The sequence below is a fragment of the Cotesia typhae genome, unplaced genomic scaffold, assembly GCF_013202065.1.
Source record: "Cotesia typhae breed Kobodo isofemale line unplaced genomic scaffold, CoteBio_Ctyphae contig_5, whole genome shotgun sequence".
Lineage (NCBI taxonomy): Eukaryota > Metazoa > Arthropoda > Insecta > Hymenoptera > Braconidae > Cotesia > Cotesia typhae.
Window position 1 is genome coordinate 5,952,951 of NW_027423757.1, and position 21,312 is coordinate 5,974,262.

Here is a 21,312-nt window from a genome sequence, read left to right on the forward strand (position 1 = left end):
GTCCTGACCACAACAAACGAAGAGAGACAAAGCGACCGAAGGAAAATAAAGGCAAATAGTCTGGAAAAATGGTCAGGAAAAGTGAAATTAAACTATAAACAACACTGCGGTGTAAAGTGTGAGCCACAAAGCCTGTGTGACACGTTACAATGTCACAGTAAATGTTGTTGTTTATATTAGTAGTGAGAAAAAAAAAGAAGTTTGTCTTAAAAGCTAGAGAGGAACAAATAGCAGTCCTTTGGTCGCGTAACTTGCGGGTTATTAACGTTTTCGTTTATACTCGGGCATGCTGTGTGCAGCAAGAGGTGTAACGCCGAAACGCAATTAAGACGGTGACACTAGGCACCTTGTACTTAACGTACCCTAGAGCTCTGTAAGCGCGGCAACAACGGCATAACACTGTACGTTTGTACCACCGTCCTTAAGCCCTGATGAAACTCATTAACACTGACGGAAACGTTTAGAAATAACTTCAAGGTAATGACAACTACTTTCAACAATTTACTACCAACATTTGTACGGTTTATTACGCCAACAAATGTTAATTAAAACGCTAAATAAATCTCAGTTACACGCATGTTTATATATTCATACATTTATATTATAAACACAATTATAATCATCATTCATTCATATTTAAACGCGTTAAGTAAATTTCCCTTCAATGTTTCAGCCTCAATTTATTAAAATTAATTAACATTCTCTTGTCGATTGAAAATAATTTTCGAACATGTTAATTAGTTTCTTCTTTTATTAATAAATAAGGATTAATTAAATAACTTTTGTTCCGGTTGTCAAAACAAAAGTTAGTAAAATTAATTAATATGTCCGTTGTAAATAAATGAAAATAAATGTTAATGTTTTCTAGCGATCAATTTTCATTACTTTGTTCTTCTGAAAATTAAATTAATTTGATCGTTTTTTAAATTAAAACATACTATTATCTTATGACAAAAACGTTGCTTACAAAACAGCTGATTGAATCGAAAAAATAAAAATAATAGATCCCGAATGGATGGAAAAGGATTTTCAGTGATTACATTAACTTAAAAGAGCATTAAAAACATTGAATTGAAATTACCAATTAAAAATTATCGAGTACATTATTAAAAAGCCGATTGTGGTTTGACTGTTAAATTTTAAATATTTCACGAGCATTAATTAAGTTAACTGGTGAATACATAAGTAAAGTTATGTATATTTGATGGTAAAGAGCTATAGTTGTAAAATGTTTAATTTAGCTCCTAGGTTAGACAAATGATAACAAGAAAAAATATTTTTTATAAACTCTAGAGCTCATTTTACCGTGAAACGAATGAACGAAATAATTGTTCTCGAAGGTGAACATTAGAAGAGGGCTGTTCGCGCAAATTAAATTGCAGCCACACGATCCGCCGCACGTTTAAAACCACTTTACCACCATGACGACGTCGGAGTTACCCTTGCTGACCGTGTACGGTTAAGTAACCGGAGATGCGATGCTGCAATTCACTGTGTTTAATATAATTAAAGAGAAGCGGGAAAGTGTATAGCTGTGAGTCAAAGAGAAATTATAAATTTATACATACACACATCAACATACATACTTACACATATCCATCACAATAGACGTAGTCACTACATAAATCACTGACCAATTGACGCTATAATGGAGTTTAGCTTGCTCATCCTAGACTAATTATTGCCAAAACGAAAACTAAGTGGTTTCTATACTGTTATGGAGAAACTATACTGTTATGGAGAAAGGAATGTGTCTCCAATGAACTAATTAGATTGTCATTCGTCATTTATTCTTCAATGCTCTATGATATGTGAATGAATATTTATCATCCCTCTAGTTCAAATGCGGGTCATTTAACTTGAATAACATTGCTTTGGCGGTGAATATTAAATTCTTAGGGAGATCTCAATTAACAGCGAATAATTAGTAATTATGAGATGAAATTGTCGATTGTATAGATTTATTATCACACATTAATATCATTCCCAGTGGTTTCATCCGGCATTCTACTACGATAATGATAATAATGTCCTAAACAATAATTTAATTCCTGACGGCATACAATTCAAACGTAAGTTGAACTTTCATTGACTTCAATCAGCGCGAAAATGTCAAGTGTATTGAGTAAAATATATATAATATTCGAATTATCACAATCTTCGACTACGGCTGTCGTAAAACATTAATATATTGACACATGTATAATAGACTCACTCTTATAATAAGCACATGTGCACACTCGAACGCATAAGCCTGAACGATTATTTCCATCAGTGAGTGTTAAGGTCAGGCGAGCAATAAGAATGAAAGCTTTTCTTTGCATTGTGCTCAAAACATTTGCACACATCTTATTGTCATGCGTGACGATTATCCCTTTGTATTGATTCCAACGCATTATTGGATTTTATGAATTTTTCCGATTCAAAATAAATTTACGTTGGTTTGAATAAAAATCACTGCTTATCCTTTCATTTCTTCACAATAATACCCCAGCGGAGAATGCATTTCGAAAAGGCAGAACTAATAAAAAATGAACGAATGAATCGAACTATAGAATGAAATGAAGAAATTATGACGCGTCCTGGCATGATTCCAATCCGATTAATGCGTAAGACACGAATCGATTTGTACAGAATGTGTGTGTATGCAGAGAGGAATAGAGATTTGAAATAAGGCCATGTGCGAGCGTACTTCACAGAACGTTGCGTTCAAACGTGTCCGATTGGATTAAACCAAACGCTAATGCCCACTATCCGATAACCTATGCCACAATGACGTATTGCTACGCATAAGGCTAATGGATTCGAATTATACCGATGCTCACTACGTTGAATTATTCACTGATCAGAGATGTCCATCGTTCGTAATCCAATACTAAGTCTCTGGTTTCAATAAAACGCATTACTTTTTTATTTATGACTTCAGGTTCAATGTAACTGCGTGATCGATTCTAATATAAATTATATTAATTCATTTTTAAAGTCTTAGTATTTAAGACTATTTTTTTAACAAGCCAATTTTACATAAAAGTCTTATTAAAATTATTCTCAATCGTCTGCGAAATTAATGATTCATCTTTCTTTCATAAAATAATGTCGAGAGGTCAAAAGTTTAAATCATTATCGATTATACAGATAGATGTTAAAAATACATCTGTATAATATTTCCGAAAGTCAAGAGAGGTGTTAATTACTGATGTGTCCGTTTAATGTGTCCGAGTAATCCATTTCATCAGTTTCTAAATTTAATTAATTATTATGACAAAATATGAATTCGAGAAAATACCAGAATGATTAACTCATTGTAAAAATAAAAATTTAATAATATTGAATTTAAATATAGTAAAAAAAAATAAAAATTAGTACCTATCCCCTTGTAGGGTCAATGATTGGTGCTTTTACCTCAAATGTTAATATAAAATATTTTTGGAATCCAGTTGTCGACTTCCTCCGAGTTATTTTGAAACAGTTATTTATAATAGAATATAATAAATTTTAAATAACACTCCAAACAAAAATAAACAATACTATCTCATTCATTCAGAAAAAAGCTTACAATTCTAAACTAATTGACCCAATTTAATAGTATATTTCTTATTTATTGATTTTCATATTTATCTGGAATACTCGAACGTCACAGGAAGTATATATAATAATTATGTTCGTCGAGCTATTTGATCCAGTGTCAATTATGATTATGAGATTAAAATAATAATAATAATAATTATATGAGTATCCGTGACTGTAATCAGTAACTCGGTTCCATCAGTGGCTTACACACATACAAGCAAACATGAACTAATGCTGAAAATGAAATGACGTTGCACATTGCTCAGTGACGAGTATGTGTAACGTCAAAAGCAAATATATAAACATAAATGCAGAAGCATCATATAAATTTATACTGATTAGCACACTACACCACAAAGGAGTACTTGATGGTTTAGCTAAACTCCAGACATGTTAATGTCCACACCGAATGTTCTAATATTCGAAATGCCATGTTTACCACAAATTCTCTGCATATATAACCATACATACATGCATATATGTATATGTATATGAATACAGATGTATTATAGATGTTGATGTAGATACAAATAGATAGATAGATACATAAATACATGAATACATACATACCTAGTACAGTGTGGGCACAAACAGACAAAATATTCATCCACATGACGTAATTTCGAACGAGTAATGCTAACTACTGACTATTATATACTCTCAGCTACTGTCGATCTTGCGTGATCACCAAATATAATCAAGCAACCTGCAAATTAAACATTTAAATCTAAGATACCATGAATTATATAATATCGTGCTTCATAAATGTAAATTTGCGTGTTGATTTAACATTTTCCTCTGCAAGACTAAGCTAAATTTTTACAATCAGCAATACTAATAGCGTAATAGCAGTAACAACAAAAAAGGAAATTAATCACGTGACTAACTTGAAACCCCATCAGGAAGCCCGAGAACTCGATGACCGAGACTTTTGCAGTCATTGGCCTCTCTTCCTTATCTCTATACTGGAGGATCGAACTGGTATATACAGGTCGATCATACATAGATTGCTCGCGTTCTCACATGCACATACACACACACATACACTACCCTAAGGTATAGTAGGTACATACATCCACACATTCTTACAGGTTAACTGAATCCAGATCCAGAGGCAGAGGTTCTCCGGCCGGTACGACGCGGTCACTATTTGATTCTTATTCTCCTTCACCGTATGCACGTGCACGCACACAAATATTCAAGTACCGCTGTACATACTGCTAACTGTATGTACGCTCAATTGGTAATGGTGCATACTTTTAAATATATCTATATATATATACAAATATATATCGTCGTGTAATATAGTAGCGCTGTAGTGCTTAGCCGAGCTTACTACGGGACGCGAGTCTCAAGCCAACGATAATAAACGAGCTTTTACAATATCACCATCCTGTGAGTGAGTGAATATGTATGTGTGTGGGTGTATGTTGGTCCCTGCCGCAGACGTCTGGCTTTGGCTTGAGCTTGAGCTTTAAAATCGTCAGGTTGTTTTTCTCTTACTCTCAATAACACACACACACACACACACGCATGCATACACAAATACAAACAGACATTATTCCGTCTCTAAATTTTCTTTCTCTCTTTTTTTATTATTTGCCTTCTATCGTTTCTCGTATACTCATTGAAATCGAATATTTCGTCTGCGGTGATTTTACGTTCATTCGGTTAATCGATCTTTGCCCACAGACGCCACATGAAAAAACAATTAAAATAAAATAAAACAACAACTAATTTAAAATAAAATAAAAAGTAAAACAAAGTAAAGGCAACAAACAAAAGTCGTTTAAAATTTTAAATTGTATTACCACGCGTATCAGATGTGACAAAAGCATATATGAGATTAAAGAGAAAATATAATGCGAACGAAAAAATAAAATCATAATGCAAGTACTTGGCACTGTCTGGAGTGGATGAGCTAAAGAATTGAGTAATAAAAAACCTGAAGAAGTTTTTAAAAAGTGAGACGGAGTCGAAGATAAAGATGAAGAGGAGAAATAAGATAAAGATAAAGATAAAGATAAAAATGAAGGAAACCAAGAATAAGAGGAAAAAGTGTAAGAGTATAAGAGTATAAGAAGAACGGCAGAGGCGGTGGTGGAAAGACAACAAGTAAAGGCTTACGGCAGAGAAGTTGCTCCGGAAGAGTAAACACTATCGCGTCGCCATTCCATTGGAAAATCGCGCGTGATCTCAACCGATAGCTTTTGAGATACCTCACACAACTCAAGGGCTATCCTTTACCCTAGCTCTTGCCTCAGCTTTTGCTCTCCCGCTCGCTCAGTTCGTACTTGTTAGATTTTTTTTGCTCTTTAAGTAAAGATTCTTGTGGAACAGAAGTGTGTGTGTATGTATGTATGTGTGTGTGTACAACCATCAGCCTGTTTACCATCATCTATTCTATCACTGCTGTGAGCCCGTGGTGTGTAAGTGTGAAACCATTCAAGGGCTTTCGGACATTCACCATGCGAATGATTCTGTTTATACATGTCCGATAGTAAATCATCGAAAAGAACGTTCTCAAGACTCGCACGCGTGTCCACTCATCGCGTGATAAACCTCGATATAGACTCATTGATGTCTTCAATTAATCAATTTCCACTAAAAAATTTCAGAGCTCTTTACAAAAAAAAACTTTTATTTGAAAATTTAATACATCAGACATAACTCTCTAATAAGGAGACGATTCAGCTATCATGCGTCCTCTATCCGATACTTTCAACGCTACCGTTAGTGGAAAAATTAATAATTTAAAAATTTCTTGAATCTACCATTCTGTTGAAAGAAGAGTGATCGTAAATTCGGGACTCGCTTTTCTTTATTTTTTTTTCTTGTTGCATTTTCTGGTACCGGGAGGGTTTGACTATGAAGTGAAAAACGTGACACACCACTTCAAAGTGATAATCCACCCGGGGATAGTCGACTTACGAGTGTTGGAGAGAGTAGATAAGCTTCTAGACACGATGACTATTGGGTCGTATAGATACAAGCTTGGAAAGTCTTTTCGGTGCCAAGTCTCTAATTACTTTCGTTTTAATACCTTCCAATATCGCCTATCTCCCGTTTCAAGCTGACACGTACGTACTTTTATTACTTTTTTTGAGTTTTATTTTTTTTTTTTTTTATATCAATTGATAAAGCCATCTCGAATCTCTACAGGAAACAGTCCTTCAATATTCTATCTCGTTTATTTACAATTTCTCAACATATAAAAGTTTTAATGAAAATTTCGGGCGATTCATTAAATATAAAATAAATAGAATATCGAGCAGCTGACCTGAATCAGAGTATTTTATAATCTCAATAGAAACGTAAATCATAAGTTAGTTGAATAATTAATGAGTCTTAGAGAGCCAGTCTTCCATCAATGACAAGAGAAACAACAAGGATAATATATATCTATCAGTGGTGTTCAAGATTCACGTGATACGTCAGTCTCACAGCAGGTTTAGTTCTACAAGCAAGCTGCACACCGTCATAGTAATCCGATTCCTTTGTGTCGAGTGGTTGATTGATTCCGTTTGCGAAACCCTAAACTCAATCGTCGACAATTTCCCCACAAGTATCGTTGTATATATAGATATAGAATAGGTTTATGCGCTTGATTCATGAATCATGACGTACGACGAACCTCGCTATACCGTAAATACACTAAACTCAGTTGCAATGTACAATTTTAATGGGATTGTCGATCAATTACGTCAACATTCAATTGTGCTACTAAATCAATTTTCAGTGATCAATTATCTACGTGTATACACTGAGCCAAATTTCTTATCTCAATCAAAATCTTAAATGATTTACTGATCGAGCAAACAGTTCAATAATAAACCCAAAAAAAATTTAACTAAATTCTTAGTTAGATTTTTATTTTTCCCACGTCCCATCTTACTTAATCACGGGGCTTTTTGACTTTACGCTGTTGACTTTTTAGATTTTTTACTATCGGAAATTGATAGGAAAGGACCAACGAAGAGGATGCCGGTGCGTGAATATTGAATTCTATCGGAACACGACGACGCGTGCCCAATGGCAGGGCAATTTCCAGAAAGATAGAATTTGAATAAACGCTTTCTCACCAACCACGAGGTGTCGACGAAAGGCCAAGAAACTATCTGCTTTATTGGCTGATTTTATATGTGTATATATATAGATAGATATCTCTAGCTATATTATGTGTACATAAGAAATATATGTATATCAACATGTGTATGCATGAATTTGTATATAACTTATGACGCCGTTGGTCCTATGAATTGAAAATCTATTCACGGCACTGAATTTCCTGGGATTATTGCAAGGAGTGCTGCAAGGAGAACTAAGGCAAACATTAATTTCCTTCACATTTATGAGGAGAGAAGGAAGATAACACTTAGAAGATTCAATCGCTAGATTAAAGTTCAATAGATAATTCATATTGATAAAATCGTGACTTCACAGTATCAGTGTCAGTAATATCAATATCAGATGCATGATTTTCAATATTTTTAAATAAACAAAATGAAAAAAAAATTCACATCATCTGTGTGATGCAATATAATACGGAATATAAATCCGCAGTGGAATTGGATTCACATCAACATGGGTATAATTTGAATATAAAAATATAGAAAATGCAATGTCTGGTTCGTTGAATCCATCGGATGAAAAATAACGAGGAATCGAAAGATGACATTTTCTTTTTTTTATTAAATACCGAAGAACTTACTCACCGTTCTTTACCTTCTCCGGGGAAATAATATAAAAATGGAATAATAAGTGATGGAAAAATATAAAAGTAAGTAACCAAGACGATAATGTTAAAAGTCTGTTGGACGAAACCATCGAGAGGCTTGATAAAAAAATAATGTTGCCCGAAATAAATGGAATAGAACCGATGAGTGGAAAGATGAGAGGAGACCATCGGGAAATGAACAGAAAGATGTAATTTAAGGGGAAATAGGGGTTTGGAGAGGTGGAGGAAGATGATGATGGGGCGTGATAGAAATTGACTGCTCGATAATCGAAGATGAAGTCCCAGAGTAGACCGCTCAAGTGACTAGTACGTAATTAAATTCCTAGCACGCCCGACATCTCGTCTTTCCAAAAGAGACTGCTACACTTCTGCTTCCCCTATTCACCTCATGCAGCATTACATAGTAACCTCGTTTTTAGTACGATCGGCAAGTTACTCTCATCATCGCGGAAGTCCTAGATGTCGACTTTTATATGTTCTGACACCACTTTTTTATATACTATATATTATATACATCGTAATTCTTTAGTTGTACATATATCCATCTTTTTGATTTACTTCATCGACTTGATATCTATCTATATTTATATATCAAAGAATAAATATATGAAAGAAGGGCTCAGAGCTGTGTGCCGAAAGATATCAATATTCTAGCTCATGAAAAATGCCAGGTCAGGTCACGTGGGATATCGTAAAGAGATGAGAAAATGTCAAGAATAATATTTATACAAATTATAATACATATTTTATATTTAACATTTAATATTTTTTTTTTTTTTTTTTTTTTTTTTCATTTTACTTACTGTAAAAAATTTGCAGAGCATTCATTTTTAAATCACCGCTGAAGAAAACTCAGTACTTGTTCCAAATACAGAGCTTAATTTAATTAAAACTCCGAAACTTCAGCTGAGGTGATGGAATTAATTCTGATTAAAAATGAACTTTTAATTCACCTACGCTCCGATTTCCTACAATACTATCTCTTACTGTATTTTATTAAAGAAAATAAATTATTGGTTAATGATTTTTCTCGACAGGTCGTTCACCAGTTCTTCCTCATTTTCAATTAATTCCTTTTGTTTTTCATCCCTCTATATATAAATATATATATATATATATATATATAGATATGATAGCTCTCGGACAAGACTAGATAGCTCTACCATCACTCGGAAGAAATACGCCAGCTCTTATTTGGACAGAGGTGGCATCGGTACGCGCATAAGCAATAAGTAATTCTAGACCGAGGGAGGACTTGATTAATGGACTTCTTGAACACAGTGTATGTCTAGTCGGTAGCACAGTACAGTGGGAGACTCATGATACGCGGCCACACAGCCACGGTAAAAGAACAAATAAGACTAAAAAACTAAAGACTAAATAGAAAAAAAGACATTTAAAATAAAAATAAATAAAAAAAACAGGTTCGTTACAACAGCAACAACGACGACCAAGACGCTTTAGCGCAAGTACAGTCGATTAATTGTGGGCACCAGGGCACATATATACAATATATACACTTATACTTGTAGAACTAGTTACCCCGCGCGACTTTTCACCCTGCTACTCCCGCAGCCCGTTATTGCGCGGCTGTTTAAACGATCTAGGATAAATTCTTGGTAAAAATACCCAAGCTCTAAAAGTCTATTTTGTATTTTTCTAATTCATCTTTTTGCCCCCATTTTTTTTTTTTTTTTTATTCATTAAGAAGGCGAGCCCGCATGCCTGTTTCGCGGTTTTACAATATCGTTTGTTTAAGAGAAAGAATGATTGTCTGGGGTAAAAAATAAGAAGAGAATATTAATGGAGAGGTGTTATTTTTTATGTTTTTAATGGTAGATATTTATCTATCAGTACTAATTTTTTCTTGCTATCATTTGTTTCAGGAAGAAGCGAGGTGCTGTGGAATTACAAAGAGAATCAATTTGCGGTGTTCGCACTGCCGTCGAACGGTGTAAAAAAAAGAAAGATACTAAGCTGAGAAAGTACTGCAGCAGTAGGACTAGTACATTAAGTTTAATTGACAAGGAAGGTTGTTGTGATAGGAATAGCAGTGGCCGAGGAATAGTGCCACCACGGATAAAAGTTACTGCAGCGTACACTAGTGTAACGCTTAAATTTACGACTGGACAACTGGACCATCGTGGTGTTGTTACTGCTACTGCTACTGTTACTATTACTATTACTATTACTGCTACTACTACTGGTGCTTATACTAGTAGTATAAGTGGGGACCGAGGTGTAGGTGTACGTGAAACCAGTGAGGGTGAAAGCCGCGACCACCGTGGTAGTGGGAAGTACATTCGAGTGTACCCCTTGTGCAAGTACCGGTAACGGATGGCCATATACCCCATTCGATATCGCAAGCCACTGAAATCCCCAAGTGGCCGCTGCCTCGCGTGACATTTCAATAAAATTTTTTTTACCACTTTTACTCAAGTCTGTTACCTAAGCGATATTTATTCTCTAAAGATTTATCGTAAAAAATAAATAAAAATCAATAAGTAGCTTAGAAGACTTATAAGTTTTCTAATGAATTTTTAAATGACTTTAAGTGCTGCTAAAAATATCAGTCGTAAGCCAGATGGGTTAGAAAATTTTTCAACAACACGAAATGGCGGTCGTGTCTCCACGACTGCGGGAAAAAATAGATCACGATTTAATTATTGAAAATTGAGAAAACTGTTGCAACAATATGTGATTGAAAAATGAAATTCAAGACTAGAAGAAAATCAATTGCCTAAATTTGAACTAGTGTAGTATTTTTATAACATAATTTAGATATTTTATTTCATGTATTATATCTATGATAAATTTTGCTGACGTTAGTTTTTTATTTATTCTCAAGAGAACGACGTAGATAGCAACAAGCACTAGTAGCGAGGACATAAAAGAGATGTCAAGGTCGAGTGGCTGTCAACAGTCATTTAAAAGTGCCATCGTATTCACGGATCATTCAAGTCACTGATGTGGAATAGTCAGTTTGCAAAGTAGAAAACTCTTGTGTTTCTACTTATACCGCACCCAATACTGTTTAATGTCCCACTCAATGTGATAGTATTCTGTATCATATGTATATACCTATACATCTATATTTAATTGCGCTAGACGACTGAAAGTCCTATTGAAGGCTCCTAAGTGAATCGTCTAAAACAAAGAAGAGTGCCATTGAAGCCCTCTTCATAACAATATAACACCAACAACGATACTGTACTGAGTGGTCACAATGAAGATTTCCGGGGCGGAAGCGAGTGTTCCATTACTGGGAGCAATGGCGCCCAGGTGTATCGTCAAACAGGCCACGGTTAAACGGTGCGTCGCCGCGTTGCTTCTCGTCTCAGTGGCCAGCATTTTTTACTACACCCACTACGTTATCAGCACGCCGCTGTCCAGGTAAATCATCTGATTTTTTCCATAATAAATTATAGCTCACAGCTCATAAGCAACCAAGCTGTCTTATAAATATTCTCGCGAACTTTTTATACTGTAATGTAATACAAGCAATCTGTGGAATATATGACGGCGCATGTTTTCAAATCGCATATCATCGAGTAATCTGCATGCTCAGTAGTTGAGCGCGACACGTTATACTCCCATTGATCAAACCCCATGAATTTTCGAGATTATCGCGAATTTATTTATAGAAATAAAAATAAAATCTGAGCAAAGAAAAATGAATCGAGGAACTAGAGTTTTGATGACAATGAATCTTGTACAATAAAAAAATGCTAGTTTAAATCAAGAACAATTTTGTCTTCAAAAATTTTTTCTTGATGTATAAAAAAACTATTTTCTTTTTTCAAGAAAGTTTCTTTAATAAATAGTATTAAAAAAATTACTTTTCCATTCAAAAGTACAAGACAGATAAAATGTTCTGAAGGCAAGAATATTGTTCTAAAGCCAAAATATCGTTTTTTTAATATTTTTTTTTTTTTGTATGTAGAGTTTACCGTAAATTCAAAATCAAATAGTTTTGCGGATAAAGCGATTATTTTATTGGTAGTTTTCTGTAAATTTTATTAGTTCAAACGTCTATTTGAAATTATCTTCCACACATGTGAGTTTGTGCGAGTATGTGTTTTCCATCGTTCTCGCGGGAAATAGAGCTTTGGCATGGTGGAGACGAAAAGGCAAATACACGTCTAGTCGCTTGGCCAGCCGGACGGCGGATTTTAGCTGGTATTCTTGCCGCGATCTCTTGCTGGTATGGCTACTACGTATACGGCAAACTTTTAGTTAACAAACTAGAGAATTGAGGCAAGCAGGTCATTTAGCGTAACGAGTTGCCGGGTACCTCCCACGGGTTTAGAAACTCTGTCTCGGTTTGTTATATATATGTACACACGTATATATTGAGAGCAAAGTATACCTAACACTGCCGGGAACCGGGTACTAGATGTACACAAGAGGAGTGGAGAGTACGGCCCCTTTCGAATGACCCCAGAGTTAGTTTCATGAACAAGGACCTGATCCTCAGTGATGAGTTTTCTTTGAAAGCTGCCTCTGGCTTTGTGGGATTACCTTGATTTTGTTTAAGTTTTAAGGGCTTTTACAAATATTAATTAACGTACATTTATTCAGGGCTTTGTTTTCTATTCTAAATTTCCCGTTTTAAATTATCACAATGATGATGGTACACTTACACTCTAAAAGATTACACTATGGTAAATTTAAATTTTCCAGTAAAGAAACATTTGTTTTATTTTTTAATTTACGTAGAAAAACGACAAAGGCACCTCTCTGTTTAAATAAAATTTCAAGTGTGATCAACTATTTCAAATTAAATTTCTGATAGAAAATAAAACACTATTCGCTGGTTGAAATTGATACGACGGCTATGGTTCACAATAGAAAATTTTTCGTGAAATTTAAATATACGTGTTCAGTTTTTCTCTGCACTTTTTATTTAATTAATAAAAAAATATTTTAGTTTATTTGGATTGATATAATTTACCAGCTGGTTTTTTTCAGTTTTATTGTTTTTAAAGTATTCGGTAGCATGTAAAAAATAGTAATAATAATTTTAGATCATTTCTACATCACACTTAGAAGACTCCGACCAAATTTGTAGTCTGTAACGAGTTACAGCTTGAACATTAATAATTTTGATCGTTTACATCTACCCCGGCAATTACAATAAAAATAAAAAAGGAGTGAATTGAATGAGGACAATAATACAATTTTTTCGTGTGTTTAATAATGTAACCAGGAAATCGAAGTTTATGTAAATAATAAGCTCTAATGTATTTTGTGTACCTATTTAATGATTGACAAAGTATGACATGATATTATAAACGAAGAGAAGAATGCATTTGAATTTAAATATTATTTTTGTTTGCTTAAATGCACGCTTTAACATAAAGCTTGTTAAAACGTATCATATTACTCGTGCGCCAATGATTTAATTAACAAACTCTTTGACCACTTATTTTTTGCTTTCACGGAAAAACATTCCGTTTATGCTTTTATATATTTATCTTTTAGGACAAAAAAAAAAAAAAATTTTGCTTTATCTTTTTTCTGTCCATTTGTTTACCAAATAATCGCAAACAAAGTCAAGTTAAACCTAAAAACAAAGTCCGTATAATTGTCGTGTTCATAAACATTTTTGTGCTTTAGGCGTTTTATATTTTACTATTGGCTTGAAATTATTTAATAGAGAATGAAGATAAATTTTTTAAATAATTATAAGTAACTAGCAGTCCGTCCCGGCTTCGCACGGGTACTTAACATAAATTTCAAAATTAATTATATTATAATATAGCCTATGTCACTCGGGGATAGTGTAGATTTTCAACAGTGAAAGAATTTTTCAAATCGGTTCAGTAGTTTCGGAGCCTATTCAATGCAAACAAACAAACACAAAAACAATCAAATCTTTCCTCTTTATAATATATAGATTAACAAAAATTTGTAAAACGCGGCGTTTATGCACGTCTAATCGGTAAACTGGTTGGGTTGGAATTTTTAAAGAAGTCTTTTCTCATCCTCATTAATCTTAGACTCTGGAGAATTACAAAATTCAAAATGAAAGTACTTTCTCATTTAAAGAGTGAATGAATGAATAAATGAACCAGAGAGAAAGGGGATATAGAAGGAATCCGGGTAAGTCCATGCTTAATTAGAGGAGACATATAACTTGGAGTAGTTTCTGCGTACATCCTTTACCCTCTGACAATCTAACGCGAACCAATCTCAGGTCGTCACATAATCAGGAAAGGCGTGGAAACTTAGTTCATGATGAACGGGATCTATAAAACATTTTGCAACCTAATCTAAAGACGTTGCCAACTTTGTCCAACCCCGGTATCACTTACCTTCTCCAAACATTATCTTTTTTTGTTATTTTTCAATGAAATCACCCTCTTTTCACCCTTATTCTCCGTAATACCTATCAATACGGTATTTTATTTCAAATACATCTCTCCTTTATCAGCCAGTTCATTGTTAAATTTTATGAATACCCTTTTAAATCAATAAATAATGATTGAAATTTAATTAATAAACTTTGGTACCGTTCCTTGCTATTTTCCTAATAAATCTTTAGATTATATTTTTCTCTAACTTACTTTTGATTTAAAATATGCAGTACTCAAAAAAAAAAAATATTTTAAGAAATTGAAAAACTATGAAATACAAACGAAAGTATACTTTTAATATTGAAAGTAGCAGAATGTATTATGATGTGAGCAAGCATAAATTCATTAAAGTTGGATATATGCATCTATTGCTGACCAACTCATTGTCCACAACTTCGAGTAACTTTTGCGTCAATGTTTGAGTTTAGAATTATATTTCAATGATGTATTAAAGTTTAATTGGATTTTTGGGATGAACTAATTTGACCAAAACTGATTTCATTGAATTTTTTCAAACATCAGAAATCGTAGCATATCACGCGATTTCGACTATTTTGAAATTATAATTATAATAGTCGAAGTTAAACTCTTTAAAATGATTTTTTTGGCTCAAGATTTTGTATAGAGCATATATGTTGTTATAATAATTTATTTTATTATCAATTTATAAAAAAAAAACATTTATCTTCGTTAATTTTCACTGAAAATTTCATATATTTTACTATCGGATTAAAATAAGCAGTAACTGTAATTTTAGCGTTAATTTTTTATTAGTCAGTGCTAGTTTGCGTCGGCAGGGAAATCAGGCCGGATATTTATCACACGCCCAATCACTATGCCAATTCAAGTGTCGTGCAAATGAATCCTATCCATATATTGATATACATTGACAAACCAAACTCTCGGAATATAAACGGCCTCAATACAAAACACTACATATATATAATACAAATACACTCTGATGTTCTCTCACTTTTAATACCTTCACATAACTATTTTTCGTCCCGTTCGTATAACAGATTTAATAATAACACCCAATACATATGCGTGTCAGAAGTACGTGCTACGTACTAAACATTTAAATTAATAAAGTTATCGCGTAAATATTTATTTAAAAAAGAAGAACTTGACAGCAATAAAAAAAAACATTTAATCAACCAAGTTAATGGAAAATAAAATATATGTGTTATTAAAATGGATATATAATCAAAATTTTTCGTAAACATAATTTCGCAGTCTCAAAGTTATTTCGCCATAAATAATACACACTTAATAAAAAGTTCTTTATTACAGGCAGTGAAACAAGTACTTGAAGGAGAAACATTTAACCCAGGAATTGATGTGAGAAATATTGGATAAAACACACGAAACACGCGCCAGACCGGGAAATTGTGAGGCGAAGGGTGCTCGTAAAAAGTTTCGACTATTTCCGGAGAAAATATATACCAATTCCGTATATTCTGTGCATATCCATACACATATAATGATACAAGTACAAATACAAATAGAATAAAAATAGAATATAACATTATAAAGAATACAAGTAAAATATTCAAAAGTTAATGCTTCAAATTTTTATTCATTTATTCCACAATCAAATCATAAACATATAGGTCGGATATATTATACATCGTATGTACATACAACTATTATCATATTGCCTTTGAATAATAAATGTGCACATAAGCTCACAGATACATCCCATAATAAAATTGAGATGAAATGTATGTGGCATCAAACTATTCGTAACGTGATTGGTCAAATATATCATGAGCATGGAAATATATGTAAACGCTATAGTAAGGCGCGCGCTTGCGCGCGCAAATTTGAATTCTAGTATTTTAAAAATAACCTATAATGTACGAAAGTTGAGTGTTATCAGCTCAATAAGCTAAACATGTGCTTGTGCTATTGAATTGATTTTATGTTCCTTCACTATACTCCATCACACTGTGACTTAATATATATATATATATATATATATATATATATATATATATATATATATATATATATATATATATATATATATATATATATATATATATATATATATATATATATATATATATATATATATATATATATATATATATATATATATATATATATATATATATATATATATATATATATATATATATATATATATATATATATATATATATATATATATATATATATATATATATATATATATATATATATATATATGTGTGTGTGTGTGTGTGTGTGTGTGTGTGTGTGTGTGTGTGTGTGTGTGTGTGTGTGTGTGTGTGTGTGTGTGTGTGTGTGTGTGCTGAAATATAAAATCAATGAATAAGATGCTTCTATATTACGTGCACAGTTTTTACATATGTAAATAAATTCAAATGATGAATAAATAAATCTATATTCGCAAATCATGATAACAACTCACACAATTTAATTTAATATTTTGTAAATAAGTGCCAATCACAATATTTAAAGACAATGACGATTCGAGTTTTATTATTTTTTAATTATTAATATTTAAAATACTTCATTTTGATTCGGTGACGTAAATACAAAGCAACTATGCAGGAGTGCTTGCTACAGGAATCAGACCACGAGATAGACCGTCAGGGTGACTGGGCTATCGCGGTGTGTAAACATTAATATACATATTTATCGTTTAGTTGCACGTGACATATATTTTTAAATGTCTGTTTCATGCACAGTAAACCCTTACGTATACATATTTAGTTATTTACTTTTTTTTTTTTATTTATCTTCTACTCTACTAATATTAACGCATATATAGCGCATAAAGTACATAGAGATGAGCATTGTTCCATTTTACAGAGAGTAACGTATACTCGATAGGTCATTGGATTAATTGCAATGTCCACTATGACAATACCCTTGCTTATCAGATAAAACGAGAATGTCAATTCTATTAAATGGCTTTTTACGAACAAAATCATTTTAAATTCACCATTTAAAGATTTTTATTACTTCAATAATTTGCATTCTCCGACTATCGATGTTTTTTTATTTTTTCTTCTTTCTGCATACTTTTTAACATAAATGCTGGTTTTCATTTTATCTAAGCTTATAAATACACTGACAAAAGATACCGATTTCTCGAGAATCCCGATTCAATATCAGACCAATGGAAAAAAGGATCGTCAACTTTTATAGCGCCATTGACTACTGTGAGCATTAAATTAATCGCGAAAACGATTTTAATTGAATGAGCCATAGAATGATGAGATTCAGATATTGATGTAATAATATTAAATTGGAAGAGCGACTCAATGATACACTTTGTACCTAGGTTAAGGAATAAAAGAGTCCAGATAACAGTCTCGATTTCAATATTCTAAGATACAACCGCAGCATTTCATATTATTATCGTTATTCGTACACGGAAAGAAAACTGTATGAAAAATTACGGTAAAAACATCGTAATTTTTAGTATAGAATATTGTAATGCCGGACGACCTAAACTCAAAAATCGTAATTTTTACGATGCAGTATCGTAAATTTCTATCACTTAAATTAAAAAGAAGCTTAGGCTACCGAAAAAAATAATTCTGCATCACCGAGGAATCGAACCCGGAGACCTCTCCGCCACAAGTCCAAGGTTTATCCCCTCGCACTATAAGAGACATATCTAGCTTTTATGTTCAGTCACATAATAAGACCCTCCATACAGTAATTGGTCATTTTTTGGTGGTGGCGCCGCAAACTACTGGACTCTGTCTTTCTTTTATTAAAACATATAGTATGCGTCCTTATTCACTTGCTCTTATAGAAAAAAAATTTACTAAATAACATCGTAATTTTCAATAATTCAAATTGTATTCTGTAGACGGCAGCATCGTAAAAATCAAGATACTAAAAGTATAGTCCTGGATTACGATATTACTATTGTAATTTTTCATATAATTTTTTTTCCGTGTATTTGATTGAATTTTCCAACGTATTCAAATTATTATTATGAACTGATCAATAAATTTGAAAAAAAAAAAAAAAAAAAAGATAGATTTTTTTTATCGAGTAAAAATAGACAGAAGGGAAAGGAAAGCTTGATAATTCTAAAGTACCGAATAATGTTTCAGTAAATGTTTACATGGACTGCAAAGCCAATTGTACGACAGTAAACATATGTGAGACATTAGAGTAACAAACAAATGTGCATGCCTCCGCTCAGCTCGCTTGGTCCAAGCAAACGGAGTAGAGCATGAGGTTATATACATATATATGGCTCGTTTGGGAGCACGATGTCCGTCTATGCACCACTAACATTAATGTGACCCCTACGGGTTTCATCTGAATGTTTGTGGCTGAGTGACGACCGGTAGTGTATGCTGCTAATCACGCTTCTAATCACGCTTATGTAGGAAATTAACTACTGTCATAGTTATATCGTTTAGTTGTTCAAAGGAATCAGTTCAGAACTTCTATAGCAACTTTCTTCTGATTTGTAATTGCATTTATCGCTGGCTGACATTGATATTTATTCAATAAGTTTAACCTTTCGGTACTCGAGCTATTAAGAGATCCCTGCATGCTGAGTTTTAATTGACATATGACAATAATTGTCAGAATTTTTGTTGCTAATTATTTAAAGTTTCATTTAATATTAATCTAAAAATGTTCTCAGACTTAAATAATTTATTTTTCCATTAAATTTTTTTAATTGATTTAAAATGACGATCTTTTATAAAATTGTAAATTTTTTATTTATTAATTGCATTTGCAACGTTTTAAAATTTCTAGTAAATTTTTCATGTAGCTTTTTTTTTTATTTGATAATAAAAATTCGAATGGAACTAAAAATTTTTAAAAATATTAAGTTAAACTGTAAAAAAAAAAAAAATATGTTTTTATAATCAATTTAAATTTTATAAAATAATATTTTTTGCACTTAAAATAAATTAGGCAACAATGTCAAGCTAAAAAGCATGGCAGCGACGGGTGTAACCTCGTTAGGATCTTTAATACGTGTGGTAGAAGTTTGATAATAATTTATTTGTTATTTGATAAATAACACTAAAATAAAAATTAGTTTTTTTTACATTAAATAGCAGAATTTCATTAAAGAAATGTTCAAATAGAGTAAATTCAAAAAATTCAAGGTATTTTTCATTAATAGTTAAAGTCTTTGAAGTACAAATTTTTGTCGGAAAAATACGTTTGTATAAATTTATTTGTACATTAAAAGTCCCTAAAAATGTAATTTATACTAATTGAATTTATTCAATACTTTCGGTAAAAATTAAAAAAATTTCATTAAATAAGTACCGACCGACTAGCCAATACGAATCGACCAAAGGTCAAAGAGTAACTCGATTCCATCAGTAAAAAATTTTTCGTGTAAAAAAATGTAGTCATGAAATAATTTAAAATAAAAAAAATGGTTGTAACAGATTGGGAAAAAGTAAAGAAATGTATTAAAACAAAAATAAACAATGGATTCTCCCAATGAAATGAAAAAGAATGGACAAGTGAAAGCCATACATGTGGCTGGTAAAGTCAATATAATTTCTTTTTATTATTCTATCAATAATGTGTATTGATGGCAGGCTCGGGGGTGAGTAAAGTATGCACGCAGCCAGCCGGAGTATCAGAGAGTAATATACAGATATACATAAACAAGTACAGTCATAATGGAGTGAATAAAAAATATGAAAAAAATATGAAAATGGGTGTGGGAGGAAAAGGATGAAAAAAGCTAATAATAGTGAATGAGATAGAGAAAGGCTTTTTTTACCAATGGACGTATACCGTACGGCCGAACGATCGCGCTCTATTGATTAGAATTCCAATTATTGGCTCGGACGGAGAGGTAGTAGTCCTTTTTTATGTATTGTTTTTTCCATTTTTTTCATCATTTATTTATTTTACTTTACTTTATTTTATCCATATTCTATAATTTTTCCTCTCTTATTTCAATACTGCTCTACCATACTTATTTTCTTATTTTACTCGTTACTTCTCCGATCTCTCGATCCAATATTACCTTTATTTTTTCGCCTTCCTATTCACATACGCAAGGTATGTCTCTTTTTTTGTCAAGCTCATCAGTACAGTAAAAGCTTGTACATGTATAACGAACGCGTTAATAAATTCAACACATACCCATTCGATAATCCGATTTACTCAAAAAACATCACGACTTATTTTATTTGTAATTTTATCTTGCAAATTACTATTTAAAAAAAAAAAAAAAGTACAACCATAGTTTAAAAAAGATGATGACGAAAAGTAGAATAAAAGTTTTATGCATCTATTAATATTTATAAATATATGTACATCAAGTAATAAATTTTGAAATTAAACGAAGCGTCAACAATTCTCTTGAATATTTTTAATCATGCTTCATGAATAGCCTGAAAGGAACTTTGTGCATCGAATATTGATCAAAGACTTGGCATTATTCACTCTCTTGTTCCTGTTGCGCTCTCGTTCGCTCTTAACTATTATAGTCTTATATGAGCTTTTGATAGGAATAGAACGAAGAAATGGATCTGACATCGTTAAAATTAGAAGTGCTTTTAAGCTATATGACAAAAGCTCATTCGTACGGTGTCATGATACTGTCTTTACTACTTATTTTCTTTGTAAAATACTCGTTTTTAATATCGATTCATTAAATTACAAACTCAAACGCAATAT

At 32.3% G+C, this 21,312-nt stretch overlaps 1 protein-coding gene across 2 annotated transcripts in view; it reads left to right on the plus strand.

The window, feature by feature from the left end:
• Window positions 1–21,312, plus strand: part of Sfl (N-deacetylase and N-sulfotransferase sfl) — a 58,354-nt gene that overhangs the window by 11,794 nt on the left and 25,248 nt on the right. For both annotated transcript variants that reach the window (XM_074247846.1, XM_074247847.1), the window contains exon 2: window positions 10,195–11,701. In XM_074247846.1, the coding sequence (XP_074103947.1) occupies window positions 11,535–11,701 (167 nt within the window). In that variant the 5' untranslated portion in view covers window positions 10,195–11,534. The remainder of the gene's footprint in view (window positions 1–10,194; window positions 11,702–21,312) is intronic.